The sequence below is a fragment of the Salmo salar genome, chromosome ssa15 (genome assembly GCF_905237065.1).
Source record: "Salmo salar chromosome ssa15, Ssal_v3.1, whole genome shotgun sequence".
NCBI lineage: Eukaryota > Metazoa > Chordata > Actinopteri > Salmoniformes > Salmonidae > Salmo > Salmo salar.
Genome location: NC_059456.1, coordinates 40,678,522 through 40,697,885, shown reverse-complemented (window position 1 = coordinate 40,697,885; position 19,364 = coordinate 40,678,522). Strand labels below are relative to the sequence as shown.

At 44.3% G+C, this 19,364-nt stretch overlaps 1 protein-coding gene across 3 annotated transcripts in view; it reads right to left on the bottom strand.

Annotated features, from left to right (window-relative positions):
* ehd3 (EH-domain containing 3) overlaps positions 1–19,364 on the bottom strand; it is a 37,835-nt gene that overhangs the window by 11,511 nt on the left and 6,960 nt on the right. For 2 of the 3 annotated variants that reach the window (XM_014144516.2, XM_014144517.2), the window contains 3 exons: positions 15,100–15,276; positions 11,758–11,855; positions 1,820–1,873 (listed from right to left, as the gene is read on the bottom strand). In XM_014144516.2, the coding sequence (XP_013999991.1) occupies positions 1,820–1,873; positions 11,758–11,855; positions 15,100–15,276 (329 nt within the window). The remainder of the gene's footprint in view (positions 1–1,819; positions 1,874–11,757; positions 11,856–15,099; positions 15,277–19,364) is intronic. The other variant, XM_014144519.2, reaches the window with a different exon arrangement.

Here is a 19,364-nt window from a genome sequence, read left to right as displayed (position 1 = left end):
ATGTGACCACCATTTGCATAGAGTTAATCAGGCTGTTGATTGTGGCTTGTGGAATGTATTCCCACTCCTCTTCAATGTCTGTGAAGAACTGGGACATTTTCAGCTTCCAGGAATTGTGTAGAGACCCTTGCGACATGGGGCCGTGCATTATCGGGCTAATGATGGCAGATGAATGGTACAACAATGGGCCTCAGGATCTCATCACGGTATCACTGTGCATTCAAATTGCCATCGATAAAATGCAGTTGTGTTCGTTGTCCTTAGCTTATGCCTGCCCATACCATAACCCCACCGCCACCATGGGCAGTCTGCTCACAATGTTGACATCAGCAAACCGCTCACCCACACGACGCTGTCTGCCATCTGCCCAGTACAGTTGAAACTGAGATTCATTCGTGAAGAGCACTCTTCTCCAGTGTGCCATTGGCCATCGAAGATGGGCATTTGCTTACTGAAGTCGGTTACGACGCTGAACTGCAGTCAGGTCAAGACCCTGGTGAGGACGATGAGAACGCAGATGAGCTTCCCTGAGATGCTTACTGACAGTTTGTGCAGAAATTATTTGGTTGTGGAAACCCACAGCTGTCTGGATGGCTTGTCTCAGACGATCCCACACGTGAAGAAGCTAGATGTGAAGGGCTGGTGTGGTTACACGTGGTCTGCGGTTGTGAGGCCGGTTGGGCATACTGCCAAATTCTCTAAAACAACGTTGGAGGTGGCTTATGGTAGAGAAATAAACATTCAATTGCCTGACAACAGCTCTGGTGGACATTTCTGCAGTCAGCATGCCAATTGCACGCTCCCTCAAAACTTCAGACATCTGTGTGATAAATAAGCTTTTTCAGCTCATGAAACATGGGACTAACACTTCACATGTTGTGCTTATATTTTTGTTCAGTGTAGAAGAAAATACTAGATGACCACCCAGGACTTTCATTTCAGGTTGATTGTTTGTGCATAGACACAACAACACAACCTCCAACTGTGTTTTTGCAGAGACACTGAATATTTCAATATCAAGACACATATGCCTACCATCTATCAAGTGAAACACCTGCCTCCTGAAGCACCTAACAGCTCTTCTTCAATCTTTCCAACTCCAGGGGTGCTTGGCAGAGCTCCTCCTTACCTTGGAGCACTTACAGCTGAGCGAAGGGGAAGAGTTCCACAGAATTCCCCGAATTGAAGACCGTACCAGAAGTTGGGATTAGTGTGTTAATGTTGTTCAAATCACAGGCATGGAATATGGCAGCCAGGGCCATGTTTCCAGGGAAGGATGTTATCCCATGCCGACACGGGGGATAGAGACGCATGGGCCTCATCCCTGATGATTTGTCAGTTTCACTATGGAGCTTTATTGTTACCTGCGGTAGGGATGGACAGTATATCTGTCTCACCTTTTCTTATGAGGTGGTGTTTATTACCTATTTACTACTTCATACGCCTGTTCTAGTGTTTCTCTCGAGTTTATTGACTAGACTTACCCTAAAGATATTGTGGATCAACATTTACTGTAAGGGCGTAAAATGAACTAAACACTATCTCAATGTTCCTTTGCCTCAGCAGGGACTTTGATACATATAGGCAGCCGTACAGTAGGTAAGAGACCATACGTGAATAATGGGCAGGACAATAAGAGCAGTGAAACTGGTTGGCAGGGATTATAAAACGATGTGGGAACAATAGAGGTTAATGTCAGGGGACCCAGTTATTTCATGGCAGGTCTGGCTTGACGCAGCACTGCAGAAACTCCATAGGGTTTATAGTGTAGTAGTATAGGCAAGCTGCATTGGTTAACACTGTGCTTTCACTACAATACCTCCATATGGGCATTTACGATATTCGCTATAGCCGGGTCCATGTTCATTCACAGCTGTACATGGGGAGAGAGAGACACAAACAGAGGTGAAAATGAAATGAAGGAAAAGAAAATTGGGGTTCAGTGCTTCAAGTGGAGATGGAGACGTGTGGGTGTACATTATGATAAACACAATACAGTCTAATAATGCACCTCTCCAGTACTGAAACACAGTTAGGGTCCTGGTAGAATAGAAGGCAAAATGTTTAAAGACATAGTGCAGTCAAAAATGAGATTTTTCTGTCTTGTATATATATTTCCACACTATGATGTTGGAATAATACTGTGAAATTGTGAAATTGATGCCCTTTTAGTGTAAGAGCTGTTTGATTTGCTGGGATGTAGTTCTGGCCTGCCTGGTGGTAAATTAGTTAATAGACCAATAAGAGAGTTCCAAACCTCTTTGCCAATAACAGCTAGTTTCCAGTTTCCCCCTCCCCACTCAGACCACTCCCAGACAGATATTTCTCTTCATTTTTGACCATTTTGATTGAAAACATATATTCTGTGGGGTTACCACAGCAACGAGAGAAACCAGAGAGGAGGGGAACGAGACAGAGATGGCAAATATATGCACACTCGTACCATTCACACTATAGGGCAAGCCTCAGACAGAGACCGTCAAGAACCATCACAGAAATTCTTTATTAATTAGCAACATTGCAAGTACTTACTACTTTTCATCATGTTAGCTAACCCTTCCCCTAACCTTAACCCCTAACCCCAAGCCTAACTAACGTTGGCTACCTAGCTAACATTATAGCCACATAGCCACAACAAATTGGAATTTGTAGCATATCATACATTTTGCAAATGTGTTACATATAGTACCAATTGCAATTCAAAACATATTGTAAGAACTGCAAGTCTTAAAATATCATATGAATTGTAATTCGTAACATATCATACGAAATGGATGATGGACATCCACAAATGAATACATATCATACGAAACTTAAGATATCATACTAATTGGAGTGTCCCATATTTTATTTCATCTATGTTACATCTACCCCTGAGTCCAGTTTGCAAGGACAGGCTCCACACACGCAGTACACTCAAACACACAAACACAAACACACAGCTGTGCTGACTGTGAGTAAGGTAAATTTAGCCTTCCATTTATTTGCTATGGGAACACATTGGAGTGGGGGACTTTGTTCTACACATTGATTTTAAGTGGGTGAACAGCCATGGTAGAACAACGTTTTAAGACATTACCATATTTTAAGTAGTTTAACTATAAATTAAGAGTGAAGACTATATGTAATCTATCATTATTGGAAGCATCATAAAAGTGGACCTGCTTTAATAAAGAATTGTATACCTTGGCATACAATAGTTAACAAACCTGGAGCTAATGTTCTGTATGCTCTGCTTCCTAATCAGATTGAAAGAGTTACTATGTTTTCTAAGGTCCAAAGTCAATCCAAAAGGTAACCAGTGTCAGAACTATGATATATCAAAACTCCCACTTTCTTCACATCACTGACTTGGAACCGAACAGAACACACAATCAGCTAGCTCTATGACTTTGCCTACTCTTGGGCTTTAGAAGCCATAGGGAGTGATTGGAATGGAATATCAGACCCAGGAATCTGTACAAAAGTAAGGGATAGTCTTCATGTCTTTCTTAGTGCTGTACTTCTGACTCCTTGGTCCTCAGAAGTTTAACTGTGTTACTGGTTGACATGGGAACTCAGTCTTGGCCCTTGGCTGTGAAAATCCTCTATAATCAGACAATGATCTACTTCGGGCAGGCATGCACCCTGTTGAAGATAACGATTGTTTAACTTAAAAGGGTGGAAACCACTTAGTAAATAAATAAATTAAGAAGAGACTGTGCATCTCTTTGTTAGATTCAAATTCAGTAAGCTGAAAATGCATGATCAAATGGTTTATAAAGACTTCATATAACTCATAAACTCAGTTCACCTCGTTATGAACGGCCGCAGTTGCTCACTAACTGACTATCAATTAACTGACTATCAGCGACTGACATAACACAAGAAAAACTGATGACGCGCAAACAAATTTCGAAATTGCACCTTGTTTATTCTACTATTCTCACTCGCAACTGTAAGTTGAGACCCAGACTGAGTTCCTGAAAAACAATAATACTGGAGAGACATGGTTAAAAAGCTCCAACTCATTTTCTGAATTACTCTTAAAGTGCTTTTATTATACTGCTGTTTTCATTTTTTTACCAAAGGATAAAAACAACAGGGGGAGGTAGCATTCTCTAACGATGGCTGTCCATAAACAAACCAGCACTCCATTTCTCTATAACTACAAGGATATGGCACACAGTGTGGGCTTAGAGACTTTTTTTTATAATTGTCCCTTCTGGGCATCCTTACTGAGGTCATTATCCTGCCCATCTGCCAGGTAAGTCTGTGTTTTTAAGAAACCTGCTTCTCTCTCGTCTCTCTATCCTATGGCTCAGTTCTAAGCATACACAGATGGTCACCCTCCTTGTACCCGTGCTGCCATGAAGGAGGGATGTGTGCCATATCTCTGTTCAAAGTAATACAATGAATTCTTGTGCCAACCCTCTCCAGTCCCCATACATGAGTCCTTGTCCCTTGCCAACTGTCGTCAGGCCTCTGGGACTGAAGTAGTTAACAGAGATATGGCCTGTGTACTACTTAGCTACGACTGGTACTAAAGGGTAATACTTTCTGTGAGGTACTTGAAAGTATCAAGCAGTAATTGTCTCTCAACTTTAACCTGTTTCAAACCCACCACTGTTTCTTAAATGTTTGACACAAGCCATCTTATTCAGTTGATGACTACAACATAAACATGGTCATGAGTGATGTTATGCTAATTTGCCCACTTTTCCAGGAATCCTAAAAGAAAAACAAGCTGTGAAACATATCGTCAGGTCTGTCCACTGCAGTGCTGTATGTAGGATCCTAAGCTGTACTACACGCATTATTCAGCACCATTAATCCAACAGGCCCTGTCAGGCCAACACGCAGCGCAGTGGGAGAGGAAGCAAAACGGCAGCAAGTACACGCAGATACAAACACACAGGCATGTTAGACACCCACACACATGCACCTGTCTGCTCTAAAAGGATTACACTTGTTAAGCATCTTTTCAACACGACTACAACCCACATCTCCAAACCACAGTAAGCCTACAGCGGGTCAGCTGTTTAACAGAAAGGTTTATATACCTGCCATAAACAATGTTCCTGGGTTTTAAAGTAGTCTCTACAGAGACAAACACGGAGGGCCTATCTTGCTATCTTGTAACACCCGATTGTAAAAGGCAAGTATTTCACAGTGCGACCCAACCTGGTGTGCAGTGATAAGGCTCCTCACACAGCCAGGCAGCCATTCTCATTAGGAGTGCTAAATCTGAACATCACACTAACACACTAACAGGAGGGAGAGAGCAGCCTGACCCAGAGCATGGGAGAGATCACAGCTTGCCATGAACTGCCATCACACATACTGTAACACAGTGTGTTTGTGTGCTCGCGTGAGTGTGTGCACGTGAGTGACAAATAGAGAGAGAAGAGAGAGGGAGAGATAGAGCAAGAGAATGAGAGGGCAAGAGATAAGATTATAAGCGTCACACACAGCCAGCCAGAGGGAGGCAGCAGTCCAGGGATTCCAGACCAGGGCTTCAGGCTGCAGGGTCGAGACACGGGCAGCTTTACACGCGAGACCGACAGGAAGAGGCTAATGAGAGAGCAGGGCCTAAGGCCCAGCCTGCCCTAATGACTTCTCCGCTCCTAATGGGAACGTACAGGGGCAGGAAGACCACAGCCTTCACTGATGCTATGGATGGCACATTTAGACATTATCAGCGATGTAATATATTCATTGTATTGGGAGGAGAGCTTCTGATGTTCAGTGTATGCCTAAACTGTACCTGGGAAAAGAGCTGTGATTGGAAGTTATCCAACTCTCTGAGGGTGTTTTCACACTTGGTCTTTTTCAGAAATGTTTTGTGAACTCAACGCGGTTCGCTTATTTTTTTATTCAGTGTGAACACGCCAAAGAACCCAGACCCCTCAAAAGAGCCCTCGAAGCGTACCGAACTGAGACCATCTCGAGAGGTGGTCTGAGTTCGGTTCGTTTGAATTCCACGGTCCGGTGCCCTTTTTTAAGGCAATGTGAACACAAAGCTCCCCAGGTTCACTTGTCATTATCCCCACACCACAGACTAGACTACTGCAACACCATTTCCCCTGCCATAACCCCTCACATTGGTGCCACAAAATCGAGAAGATGATGATGTGCAGGTGCGTGGAAAAATAAATAGCTGTTTTTGGATATTGATAAGCGATTGTCAAGGATGCGCAGAAATTCCAGAATATGTTTTGTACTGACACGACTTTGATTATTTTCTTGCAATATGTGATCTAGTATAAGCTAAGAAAGCTTCATACGCTGTTTATTCGATTATGGGGTTTGAATAGTGTGAGAAGACAACAACATAGGGTACAAAATCAAGGTCCGTGCAATCCAGAATCCTTGGGACGTCACAACTCTGACGGTACCCCATTGAAGTTGTCATTTAAAATGGTTACGGTAAGGGTTAAGGTTAAGGTAAGGTTAGGGGTTACCGTTAGGGTTAGGATTTAGCATAGGGACGTCCCAAATATCCCGGATAGCACTATCCTTCCTTTCTAAAGATAGCAATGTGAATGCAAAGAGAACCGAGTTATATCGCTTTTTTTAATCACAGAGTTCACTTTAAAGAGGACTGAGATCGGTTCTTTTAAAGAGGACTACTGTATATGTGAAAACATCCTGAGATCCCCAGGAAACTCAAACTGAGTCCAAGAGTACATTTAATGAATACCCACTATAACACACCTGAGAGTGGTTTTTGGGAGCCACTTGGTTAACATCGGCTTTGGGACACGCTCACTTCCTGTTATGAATACTTTAGGGGTATGAAAGGCACAAGTGCATCACCAATAACAACCAGGCAAAATTATAGGGAGGATACGCGGACAAACAAGCAGTAACCTGCAATCACAGGCTTTTGATGATGCCAAGTTAGAGTCCCTATACTTTAACTCTAGAATCTAAATACATGACCAGCAGTGTGCATTTTGCAAGTTCATGTATGTACAATTGTGTGCCTCTGGTCTAATAAAATGGGAAATACTTGACTATACAAAGTAAGATCCTCAGCATATTAGTCATTCAAGCATTTCCAGCAGTCCCAAAACAGTGATTGTTTTTAATTTGAATACACATTCAATGACAACATAGGCCTACTCTGCATAAACTGCTGCATACAATTTGGCTCCATAAGCTCTTTTGAGTTTGGTTGTGGCAAAAATGATGTTACACAGTTTACTGGACTTTTGTGCTTATGTGACGACATTGGAGTTGCTCTGTATGTAGGGGCTCTGGTTCTGACTACTCCATGTTCCCTGTGTATAGCTCTAAAGCTGGGTTCTCTCTCTGCTTCCTCTCTCCTCTCTGCTCCCCTGAATGAGCCCTAATCCGACTGGACCGTGAGCTCACCAAACAGAGAGCCACAGACACACAAGCCACCACACCACTGCACCACACCCACACACACCGGCAGCCCAAAGGAAAGTGCTGACGGCCGCGGTGGGCCGTGCTGGGTGATTACTGTGGGCTATCGGGTGGGTGATGGACTTTTGCTGAATGTGGAATGAAGTAACTAACCATGCACAAAACAAACAGGAGGACACGGACCCCTGCAGAGATTGGCTGGCTGATCTCAGGGGGAGATTACAACCTAGTTGAGCCTGATGCAAACACAGAGGCACACATCTATCTGCCACACCACATGTCCTATAGACTTGGCTTCAGTAGAGCATAGAGTGGTGAGGTAAGGTTTTATGGGTCTCAGACAGTTCATAGAGAAGAGAAGAAGAGCACAGCACAGTGTGATGTGGTAGAATACAGTAGAAGAGTAGAGGTGTAGCGATAAGGTGAGAAGAGATCTAAGGTACAGTAGAAGAGTAGAGGTGTAGCGATAAGGTGAGAAGAGATCTAAGGTACAGTAGAAGAGTAGAGGAGTAGCGATAAGGTGAGAAGAGATCTAAGGTACAGTAGAAGAGTAGAGGTGTAGTGGTAAGGTGAGAAGAGATCTAAGGTACAGTAGAAGGGTAGAGGTGTAGTGGTAAGGTGAGATGAGATCTAAGGTACAGTAGAAGAGTAGAGGTGTAGTGGTAAGGTGAGATGAGATGAGATCTAAAGTACAGTAGAAGAGTAGAGGTGTAGTGGTAAGGTGAGATGAGAGCTAAGGTACAGTAGAAGAGTAGAGGTGTAGTGGTAAGGTGAGATGAGAGCTAAGGTACAGTAGAAGAGTAGAGGTGTAGCGGTAAGGTGAGATGAGAGCTAACAGTAGAAGAGTAGATTTAGTGAACTAAGGTACAGTAGAAGAGTAGAGGTGTAGTGGTAAGGTAAGATGAGAGCTAAGGTACAGTAGAAGAGTAGAGGTGTAGTGGTAAGGTGAGATGAGAGCTAAGGTACAGTAGAAGGGTAGAGGTGTAGTGGTAAGGTGAGATGAGAGCTAAGGTACAGTAGAAGGGTAGAGGTGTAGTGGTAAGGTGAGATGAGAGCTAAGGTACAGTAGAAGAGTAGAGGTGTAGTGGTAAGGTAAGATGAGATCTAAAGTACAGTAGAAGAGTAGAGGTGTAGCGGTAAGATGAGATCTAAGGTACAGTAGAAGAGTAGAGGTGTAGCGGTAAGGTAAGATGAGAGCTAAGGTACAGTAGAAGAGTAGAGGTGTAGCGGTAAGGTGAGATGAGATCTAAGGTACAGTAGAAGAATAGATGCGTAGCGGTAAGGTGAGGTGAGATGAGATCTAAAGTACAGTAGAAGAGTAGAGGTTAGAGGTGTAGCGGTAAGGTGAGATGAGAGGTAAGGTACAGTAGAAGAGTAGAGGTGTAGCGGTAAGGTGAGATGAGAGCTAAGGTACAGTAGGTTAGGAGTTCTCAGCAGGTAGGTATCAGCTGGAGGTAACCCTGACCCTTTGGTGAGGAATGAGACTGGACTGGTTCACAGGAAGCCAGAGTTACTCTCTCTTTTCTCTCCCTGACATGGAACAAGGAGACCCTTTTTCCCAGAATATTGGTGTGTTGCGTGTGCCAAGACATACTTCCGTTCAATCACCTCTGAGGATTCTAAGAATTTTATTTGCATCTCTCACTGACATCGATCATCAGTGAAAAAGACACAAGAGTGAGGGAAACATTGGCACACACTAAAGGAAAATGTAATGCACGATGTACATACAATGTTGACAATCCACTCTATCCAGGTACTTCCAGAGAGTGTTTATGTCAGTACACTCTTCGAAAAAAAGGTGCTATCTAGAACCTAAAAGGGTTATTCGGCTGCCCCCATAGGAGAACCCTTTGAAGAACCTTTTTTTGGTTGCATATAGAACCCTTTTGGGATCCATGAACAATCCTTTCCACAAATAGTTCGACATGTGACCCAAAAGGGTAAGCCTTTATTCTAAGAGTATAGAGGGACACCCCAGAGGTGTGTGTGTGTGTGTGTGTGTGTGGGGGGGGGGGTCAGCCTACGGCAGCCTGCTAGGCTAAGTGATAAGCACCATATATGTCTACTGCAGAGTCTTGATGTCCTTGTTGATAAGTGGGCTGGAACACTGTCACATCATGGTGACATTGATCACTATTCCTGTCCACTTTGCCATCCCCAGAACCACAGATACATTCAGAATACCAGAGGGCATAAATGAAGGTTCATTTACATACTTTGCAGCTTTGAAACCCCTATGAGAGTCATCACTGAAATAAAACACAGATTGTTTATTAGGATTAAGCAGAGTGTACTCAGAGACTAATAGACAATGGTCTTTACTGTTTACTGGAATTCATGTGGAAAGAGCTGCTGGACCATGTTACACAGTCCTATAAACATAGGGGTGTTGCATAGAGTCTCACTCTGATCTCTGGTGTCTTTCAACACATCATGATTGAATGCAGATTAAAACACTGCCACAGCTACACGTTTCCCTGACTTCCCATACAGTATGTGGTTTAAAAAGGGTCAAAGGGTCAGAGGAAAAAAAGGTCAGTCACAGAGAAGCTGGATATCTGAAGGTTGCTGGCTATTTTCACCACAAACATTGGGAATTGAAGGTTCAAACGTGTCCCAGAAAAAGCTAATAGAGTAATTACAGAAGTGGTTTAAGTGTGGAAGCCATAATCACACTGAAAGTTTTGATCCAGAACTGGCTATGCAAATGTCTCAGTGGGTTTAGCAGCACAGGTGGAGAGGGGGGGGGATTGTAAGGGATTGAGGGGATGAGAGAGGTGTGGAGTGGTGGAGGGAGGGGTAGAGGGGTTGAGAGAAGGGTATAGGGGTGGAGACAGGGGTGGTGGGTTGAGAGGTGGAGGTGGAGAGGTAAACATAGGGGTGGAGAGGTAGAGAGAGAGAGGGGTGGAGAGGTAAAGAGGGGTGGAGAAGTAAAGAGGGGTGGAGACGTTTAGAGAGGAGTAGAGAGGTAAAGAGAGGGGTGAAGAGGTACCGAGAGGGGTGGAGAGGTAAAGAGAGGGGTGGAGAGGTAAAGAGAGGAGTGGAGAGAGGGGTGGAGAGGTTGAGAGAGGAGTGGAGAGGTAAAGAGAGGAGTGGAGAGGTAAAGAGAGGAGTGGAGAGGTAAAGAGAGGAGTGGAGAGGTAAAGAGAGGAGTGGAGAGGTAAAGAGAGGAGTGGAGAGGTAGAGAGAGGGGTGGAGAGGTAGAGAGAGGGGTGGAGAGGTAAAGAGAGGGGTGGAGAAGTAAAGAGGGGTGGTGAGTTTAGAGAGGAGTGGAGAGGTAAAGAGAGGGGTGAAGAGGTACCGAGAGGGGTGGAGAGTTAAAGAGCAGGTTGGAGAGGTAAAGAGAGGTAGTGGTAGAGAGGGTTGGAGAGATTGAGAGAGGGTTGGAGAGATTGAGAGAGGGTTGGAGAGATTGAGAGGGGTGGAGAGGTTGAGAGAGGGGTGGAGAGATTGAGAGAGGGGTGGAGAGATTGAGAGAGGGGTGGAGAGATTGAGAGAGGGATGGAGAGATAAAGAGGGGTGGAGAGATTGAGAAAGGGGTAAAGAGATTAAGAGAGGGGTGGAGAGGTAAAGAGAGCAGTGGCGAGGTAAAGAGAGGGTTGGAGAGGTAAAGAGAGGGGTGGAGAGGTAAAGAGGGTTGGAGAGGTTAAGAGAGGGGTAAAGAGGTAAAGAGAGGGGTGGAGAGGTAAAGAGAGGGTTGGAGAGGTAAAGAGAGGGTTGGAGAGGTTGAGAGAGGGGTGGAGAGGTTGAGAGAGGGGTGGAGAGGTTGAGAGAAGGGTGGAGAGGTTGAGAGAGGGGTGGAGAGGTTGAGAGAGGGGTGGAGAGATTGAGAGAGGGGTGGAGAGATTGAGAGAGGGGTAGAGAGATTGAGAGAGGGATGGAGAGGTAAAGAGAGGGGTGGAGAGGTTGAGAGAGGGGTGGAGAGGTTGAGAGAGGGGTGGAGAGATTGAGAGAGGGGTGGAGAGATTGAGAGAGGGGTGGAGAGGTAAAGAGAGGGGTGGAGAGGTAAAGAGGGGTGGAGAGGTTGAGAGAGGGGTAAAGAGGTAAAGAGAGGGGTGGAGAGGTAAAGAGAGCGGTGGAGAGGTTAAGAGAGGGTTGGAGAGGTTAAGAGAGGGGTGGAGAGATTAAAGAGGGGTGGAGAGGTTGAGAGAGGGGTAAAGAGGTAAAGAGAGGGGTGGAGAGGTAAAGAGAGGGTTGGAGAGGTAAAGAGAGGGTTGGAGAGGTTGAGAGAGAGGGGTGGAGAGGTAAAGAGAGGGGTGGAGAGGTAAAGAGGGGTGGAGAGGTTAAGAGAGGGTTGGAGAGGTAAAGAGAGGGTTGGAGAGGTTGAGAGAGAGGGGTGGAGAGGATGAGAGAGAGGGGTGGAGAGGATGAGAGCCGTACCTCTGCTGATCCTCTGCTTCTCTCCAGACAGGATACCTGGAGTATCAATCACACTGATGCTCTCTAGAACAGGGTTGGGCAGCTGGGCACACACAAACCTACAGGACACAGACATGGCCATTGACATGGTCAGATAGGTAGCCCAACACTGAAGAATTACAGAGCCTACATGATCAAATCTGACACAGAAAAAGAGTCGGACGGACATAAGACAAACACTCCCAGACTGACACATAGACACACAAACAGATAGTTGTGTTTTCTTCATGTAAAACAAAGTATTGACCACTTTGGACAAAGTTTGTCTTAGGATTCAAAAAGGCAACTGGTAGTGTTTGACATTCAACCATGTTCCAACTGTGACATTGGCTTTTTCTTATCTATGGAAACATGTTCACCCTGATGTCGGAAATACAACTGATAATAAATCAGAATGTTAGATACATAGTTGAGCTGAACTCTACCCTTTACTCTTGGAGTCTTCACTTTGCTTAGGGAACGTGCATTATACACATGGTTATCTGTTTAAAACTGTTTCTGAGCCAAGACAAATTTCTGTATACTTACTGTGGTTTGATCTGCAGATTTGCACGACAAAGAGCGGCCATAAGCCAAGAACCCTAACAACCCTTACTCCACACATTTGTTCTGCTACTTAACATCAGAGCCACCTGCAGAAACCATCACAAACCATATGTTCATATCATCTCCCTTAGGAAACACTCTATGAGACCACAGCCTTGTGCTGACAGTGGAAACCTTCAGTGGATTGCTCCCTCACCCTCTCGTGATCCAAAGTGTGAATGGCATATTTAAGAAACACTTAATAGGTAATAAGGCAGTGAGCAGCGAGCCCTTACCCAGAGCGAGGTGTGAGGTATGTATGACACGCATACATCAGATGATAAGGGTTAACAGACCCACTGACGGTCTGCCACTAAATGGGGAAACCCTGGGTGGTGAGCAGAGGGAAATTCAATCAGAGGTGGAATGTAGAGCTTGTGTAGCAGGTCTCTCCTCGTGGCATGATATCATCCTGTGACATATCATCCTGTGACATGATATCATCCTGTGACATAGTAAACACAGCTACCGTTGAGGAAGGCTAAACTTAACTTTCACTCTCGCTCCTGCACTCAGTCCGCCTTCCTCCCTTTCCTTCTCTCAAGGACTGTGAGTTTCATGCCAACTGAGAAATATTTAAAACGTTGGCATCAGTAAGCTAAGCAACTTACAATGATTCCCTACATAAATCAAAGCGTGGGAGTATTCCAAAACAAATTGGAATTTCAAATTAAATTGTAATCTGAATCTTATTGGAAACTCAGCAGGAGCACAGAGAAACACTCACATGACTAACTAGTAGAGTTCCAGAGAAATCTTTTGGCCATTTGAGCAAACTCAAAGCAAGTTTGAAAAACTTCTTCTCCCAGGGGCCTTTAGAATGTGGAACTCATACAACTACTTTCTTTGATGCACAGTATTGATATTCAATGCTAATAAGTTACTGAACATTCACCATTCCATCTTTGATAAGGCAACTAAAAACAACCCATAACAGTGCACTTTTCATTTGCTGTATACAAACATGAGTCATCCAACTCTATAGATCAGGTATTCCCAAACTGGGATATGCGCAACGCCGTCGGGGTACACCAAATAACAATGTGATTCACATTTAAAAACAGTCCATTTAGATTTTCCAACGGGGCTATACATTTGGGTGAGGTTTTTTTCTCACCTGAGTAGCCTCGTTTCACTACCAAAAATAAACTTAAACCATCTAGTGTTCAGCGAAATAACAACACAATGTCAAATACAGGTAGCCTAGTCAAATAATTAACATCCAATCACATTAACCATTACTCTCTCCACTAACGGTCCATATGTAGCCAAACGTAGCTGCTGCTCATATTGGTATCTGTACTGATGGCGCAAAAGCCATGACAGGGAGATGGAGTGGTAACGCTCGTGCAAGCAGTTGCTCCCGACGTCACTTGGGTCCACTGCAGCATCCACCGAGAGGCTCTTGCTGCCAAGGGAATGCCTGACACCTTGAAAGACGTTTTGGACACGACACTGAAAATGGTTAACTGTTAAAGCAAGGCCCCTGAACTCTCGTGTCTTTTCTGCACTATGCAATGATATGGGCAGCGACCATGTAACGCTTTTACATCATACAGAAGTGCGCTGGTTATCAAGGGGCAAAGTATTGACACGTTCTTTTTAAAATTGAGAGATGAGCTTAGAGTTGTCTTTACTGATTTTCACTTGTCTGACCGCTTGCATGATGATGAGTTTTTCACATGACTGGCCTATTTGGGAGATGTTTTTTCTCGCCTGAATGATCTGAATCTAGGATTACAGGGACTCTCCGCAACTATAGTCAATGTGCGGGACAATATTGAGGCTATAATTAAGAAGCTGGAGCTCTTTTCTGTCTGCATTAACAAGGACAACACACAAGTCTTTCCATCATTGTATGATTTTTTGTGTGCAAATGAACTCAAACTTACGGACAATGTCAAATGTGATATAGCGATGCACCTGAGTGAGTTGCATGTGTAATTACCCAGGTACTTTCCCGAAACGGATGACACAAGCAACTGGATTCATTATCCCTTTCATTCCCTGCCTCCAGTCCACTTACCGATATCTGAACAAGAGAGTCTCATCGAAATTGCAACAAGCAGTTCTGTGAAAATGTAATTTAATCAGAAGCCACTGCCAGATTTCTGGATTGGGCTGCGCTCAGAATATCCTGCCTTGGCATATCGCGCTGTTAAGACACTGATGCACTTTCCAACCACGTACCTATGTGAGAGTGGATTCTCGGCCCTCACTAGCATGAAAACTAAATACAGGCACAGACTGTGTGTGGGAAATGATTTAAGATAGACTCTCTCCAATACAACCCAACATTGCAGAGTTATGTGCATCCTTTCAAGCACACCCTTCTCATTAACCTGTGGTGAGTTATTCACAATTTTCGATTAACAAATAAGGTTTTATATGTAAGATGGTTAAATAAAGAGCAAAATGATTGATTATTATTATAATATTATTTGTGCCCTGGTCCTATAAGAGCTCTTTGTCACTTCCTACGAGCCGGGTTGTGACAAAAACTCACACTCATTCTTATGTTTAATAGACATATCGTTTAGTGTGTGTGTTGCAGGCTTACAGTGATGGCAAAAAACAACATTTGAGACAGCGCTGACCCTGGTGCTAGAGGGGGTACGCAGCTGGAGGTTGAATGTTTGAAGGGGTACAGGACTATAAAAAGGGAACCACTGATATAGATGAATAAAAAACACTACATGTGGACTGTTATAGTCTCACCTGTTGAGAAAGGCGTTTCCGAAGGCGTTGAGCTTCCTGAAGGGTTTCTTGGGGTCGACCACCAGGGCATTGCCAGGGATCAGCCCCTCTGTGTCTCCATGCATCACTGCAATGAAGGAGTCTGTGGTGGGCTCTGGCCCGATCCGCATTCCAGGGAAATCCTGCTCCAACAGGTATCTGGGGAGTAATAGGAGACATGGATCTCTGGTTATGCTTTTCTTTATTGTCCACTATCTTAGTTGACATGTTACTTTACAACCCCTATACACCTGCCCTTTACATGGCAAACTTGTACTAACGCATCTTTTAAAAGAAAATATTAGCAATGTTGAATTATAGGGTCACGGTCCAAGAGTTGAATCTTTAATCAGTCTGAATTGATATCACAGATGTCAAATCTCTTCTACATAGAGATTTGTGTGTAATATTGTAAAGATTTAGTATAAGTCTATAGAATGTGCAGAATCCTACAAATGCATTGAATCGTAAATACTAGATTTCGCTGGTGATTCATTACTCAAGGCAATAAACTGTCATTTTAAACCACTTTCAACACTAACAGATGTGAGGTCAACCAGCTGATACTCTATGTATCCACTCTACACACACCCTGTCATAGGGGTCACCAGTGCTGGCTAGTACAGTTTATCTGTATACACTGTTTAACTTCATAATACAGTGCCATTGCAATGATAGATGTGAGGAGCACTTAGACGAAGCCATAATATATTGTCTCACTGTCCAGACCCAGATGTTTATCCTTCCCACTAGGGTTGGGCGGTATCTAGATTTCCATACCGTCATACCGTTTCTGTACCATACCGGGGTATACGGTATTACCGGAAGTGCACACAAGGGGTGCTATACCCCCAAAAAAGTATACACATTTTTGACGCACAAAATAATTTAGGCAACAAGGATTTTGATCCAAGTGGGGATTAAATGTCTCTACTATCACCAAGAAGCCTGGTCTTGACATCTAGCCACTTAGCTAGATAGTTAGCAAACCAAATGAATAGCTGGAGCCCTGAGCTGCATATCATTTATTTGACACAGCTTAGATTTGTTCCAGTAATTCTTAACTTATAGTTATAAGGAGTGGCGTAGCATGCACCCCCCGCAGCCCCCGCAGCCCCCGCGAGACGTTGGTGCCCCCAACCCCCCGCATTTAAAAAAAGTTATATTATTGTTATTTACGGCATTTAAAATCATACCGTCGGTATTTCAAAATACCCTGGCGTGCGGTATAAACGGTATACCGCCCAAGCCTACTTCCCACAGCTCTGCCACTGAGGCTTCGGTGAGATGAAGGGAGGCAGAGGGACTGTGTTATAACCGTCATGATGGCAACGTTAATGAATGACCTTGTGTGTGTGCAAGTGTGTGTGTGCAAGTGTGTATGTGTACACGTGTGTGTTTGGAAACAGACTAGAGAGGAAAGAGCTAAGCCTGTGTGCTTTCATAACACTTAGGACTGAGGAGTCAGCACACACACACACAAACACAGGCCTAGCTCTTTCACTGTCACTCTTCCTACTGCAGCCGCTGCTGCTTGCTGCCGCCACATAGGCACATCCTCTATGAATAATGCACCACAGCACAAGAAACTGAAGACGCTGCCTATGGCCCTATCCTGCAGGACAGTGGCCTCACATAGGGCACAAACCACAGAGAAATGGCGAGTAGCCCAACTAGCCCAGTCCACCTCTCAGTTTCCTCTATCCCCCAAGCCATTAGAGAGGCTAGCTCTGGAACCTCTGACAATGGACTGAACCATGACCGTCACAGGCAGATGAGGAAACCAACACAAAGCCATCACCTGACTTGGTCAGTGCTGAACCGTAGCTGATTAAATATTCAAACGTTTCCAACTTTTGAAACTGACATATACGTATGTCCTGGATTCAGTATAAATGTTTTGCAAGTGCTTTATGATGCTTCAAAATATGATTTCGCAAAATAAACTATAGAGTGCGCAAGCAAAAAAAAATCTGTATTATTATATTAAAAGCTTCCAGAGGTGAGAGAGATTTTTATCCGGTGAACTGTGATCCATATCTAATCCAATTTTGTCCAGGGATTGGTATACCTGGAATTCAGCGTAAGCCTGGTACAATCACAACCAGAGAGACATTTCAGGGATTTCCCTCTCTGTCTGTACCAAGGGACCCCGACCATGTCTGGTTACAGAATGTTATAATGGCACCAGAGGAGATGGCTGCTGTTTTACGAGCCCCTAAACAATTGTGATATTGTGTGTTGTTTCGCGTTATTTTTAACTTATTTTGTACATAATGTTTCTGCCACTGTGTCTTATAACCGAAAAGAGCTTCTAGATACCAGGACAGTGATTACCTCACCCCGTACTGGAGGAATACCTTTTCTTTACCGAGTTGAACGGGAAGAATTTACTTCAGACGTCCGACAAGGCCCTCATCCCTGTCATTCGTAGGGGAAAGACACAGAGATATCGGGGACGAAGGTCTGGGTGCCTTGTAAGGATCCGATGGTGAGTGCGTAATCTCCCTTTACCATCGGTCCTATTAGCAAATGTACAATCAATAGAAAAAAAATAGACAAACTACGATCACGTATATATCCTACCAACAGGACATTAAAACTGTAATATCTTATGTTTCACCGAGTCGTGGCTGAACGACGACATTAATAACATACAGCTGGCGGGTTTTACGCTTCTTCGGCAGGATAGAACAGCGGCGTCTGGTAAGAGGCGGTCTATGTATATTTGTAAACAATGGCTGGTGCACAATATCTAAGGAAGTCTCAAGGTTTTGCTCACCTGAGGTAGAGTATCTCATGATAAGCTATAGTCCACACTATTTACCAAGAGGATTTTCATCTATATTCTTCGTAGCTGTCTATTTACCACCACAAACCGATGCTGGCACTAAGACCGCACTCAATTAGCTGTATACGGCCATACGCAAACAGGAAAATGCTCATCCAGAGGCGGCGCTCCTAGTGGCCAGGGACTTTAATGCAGGGAAACTTAAATCCATTTTACCTAATTTATACCAGCATGTTAAATGTGCAACCAGAGGGACAAAAACTCTAGGCTACCTTTACTCCACACACAGAGACATGTACAAAGCTCTCCCTCGCCCTCCATTTGGCAAATCTTACCATAATTCTATCCTCCTGATACCTGCTTACAAACAAAAACTAAAGCAGGAAGCACCATTGACTCGGTCAATAAAAAAGTGGTCAGATGAAGCAGATGCTAAGCTACAGGAATGTTTTGCTAGAATAAACTGGAATACGATTCTTCCGATGGCATTGATGAGTACACCACATCAGTCACTAGCTTCATCAATAAGTGCATTGATGACGTCATCCCCACAGTGAACGTACGTACGTACGTACATACCTCAACCAGAAGCCATGGATTACAGGCAACATCTGCACTGAGCTAAAGGGTAGAGCTGTCGCTTTCAAGGAGTGGGAAGCTTATAAGAAATCCCACTATGCCCTCTGACAAACCATCAAACAGGCAAAGCGTCAATACAGGACTACGATTGAATCATACTACAACACCTCCAATGCTCGTTGGATGTGGCAGGGCTTGCAAACTATTACAGACTACAAACGGAATCACAGCCGCGAGCTGTGGCAAGTAACACTGAAACATGCATGAGAGCATCAGCTGTTCCGGACGACTGTGTGAGTAAGACCTTTAAACAGATCAACATTCACAAGGCCGCAGGGCCAGACGGATTACCAGGACATGTACTCTGAGCATGCGTTGACCAACTGGAAAGTGTATTCACTGACATTTTCAACCTGTCCCTGACTGAGTCTGTAATACCAACATGTTTCAAGCAGACCACCATAGTCCCTGTGTCCAAGAACACTAAGGTAACCTGCCTAAATGACTACTGACCCATAGCACTTATGTCAATAGCCATGAAGTGCTTTAAAAGGCTGGTCATGGCTCACATCAACACCATTATCCCAGAAACCCTAGACCCACTCCAATTTGCATACCACCCAACAGATGCACAGATGATGCAATCTCTATTGCATTCAACACTGCCCTTTCCCACCTGGACAAAAGGAACACCTATGTGAGAATGCTATTCATTGACTATAGCTCAGCGTTCAACACCATAGTGGTAAGGGTAGGTAACAACACATCCGCCATGCTGATCCTCAACAAAGGGGCCCCTCAGGGGTGCGTGCTCAGTCCCCTCCTGTACTCCTTGTTCGCTCATGACTGCATGGCCAGGCACGACTCCAACACCATC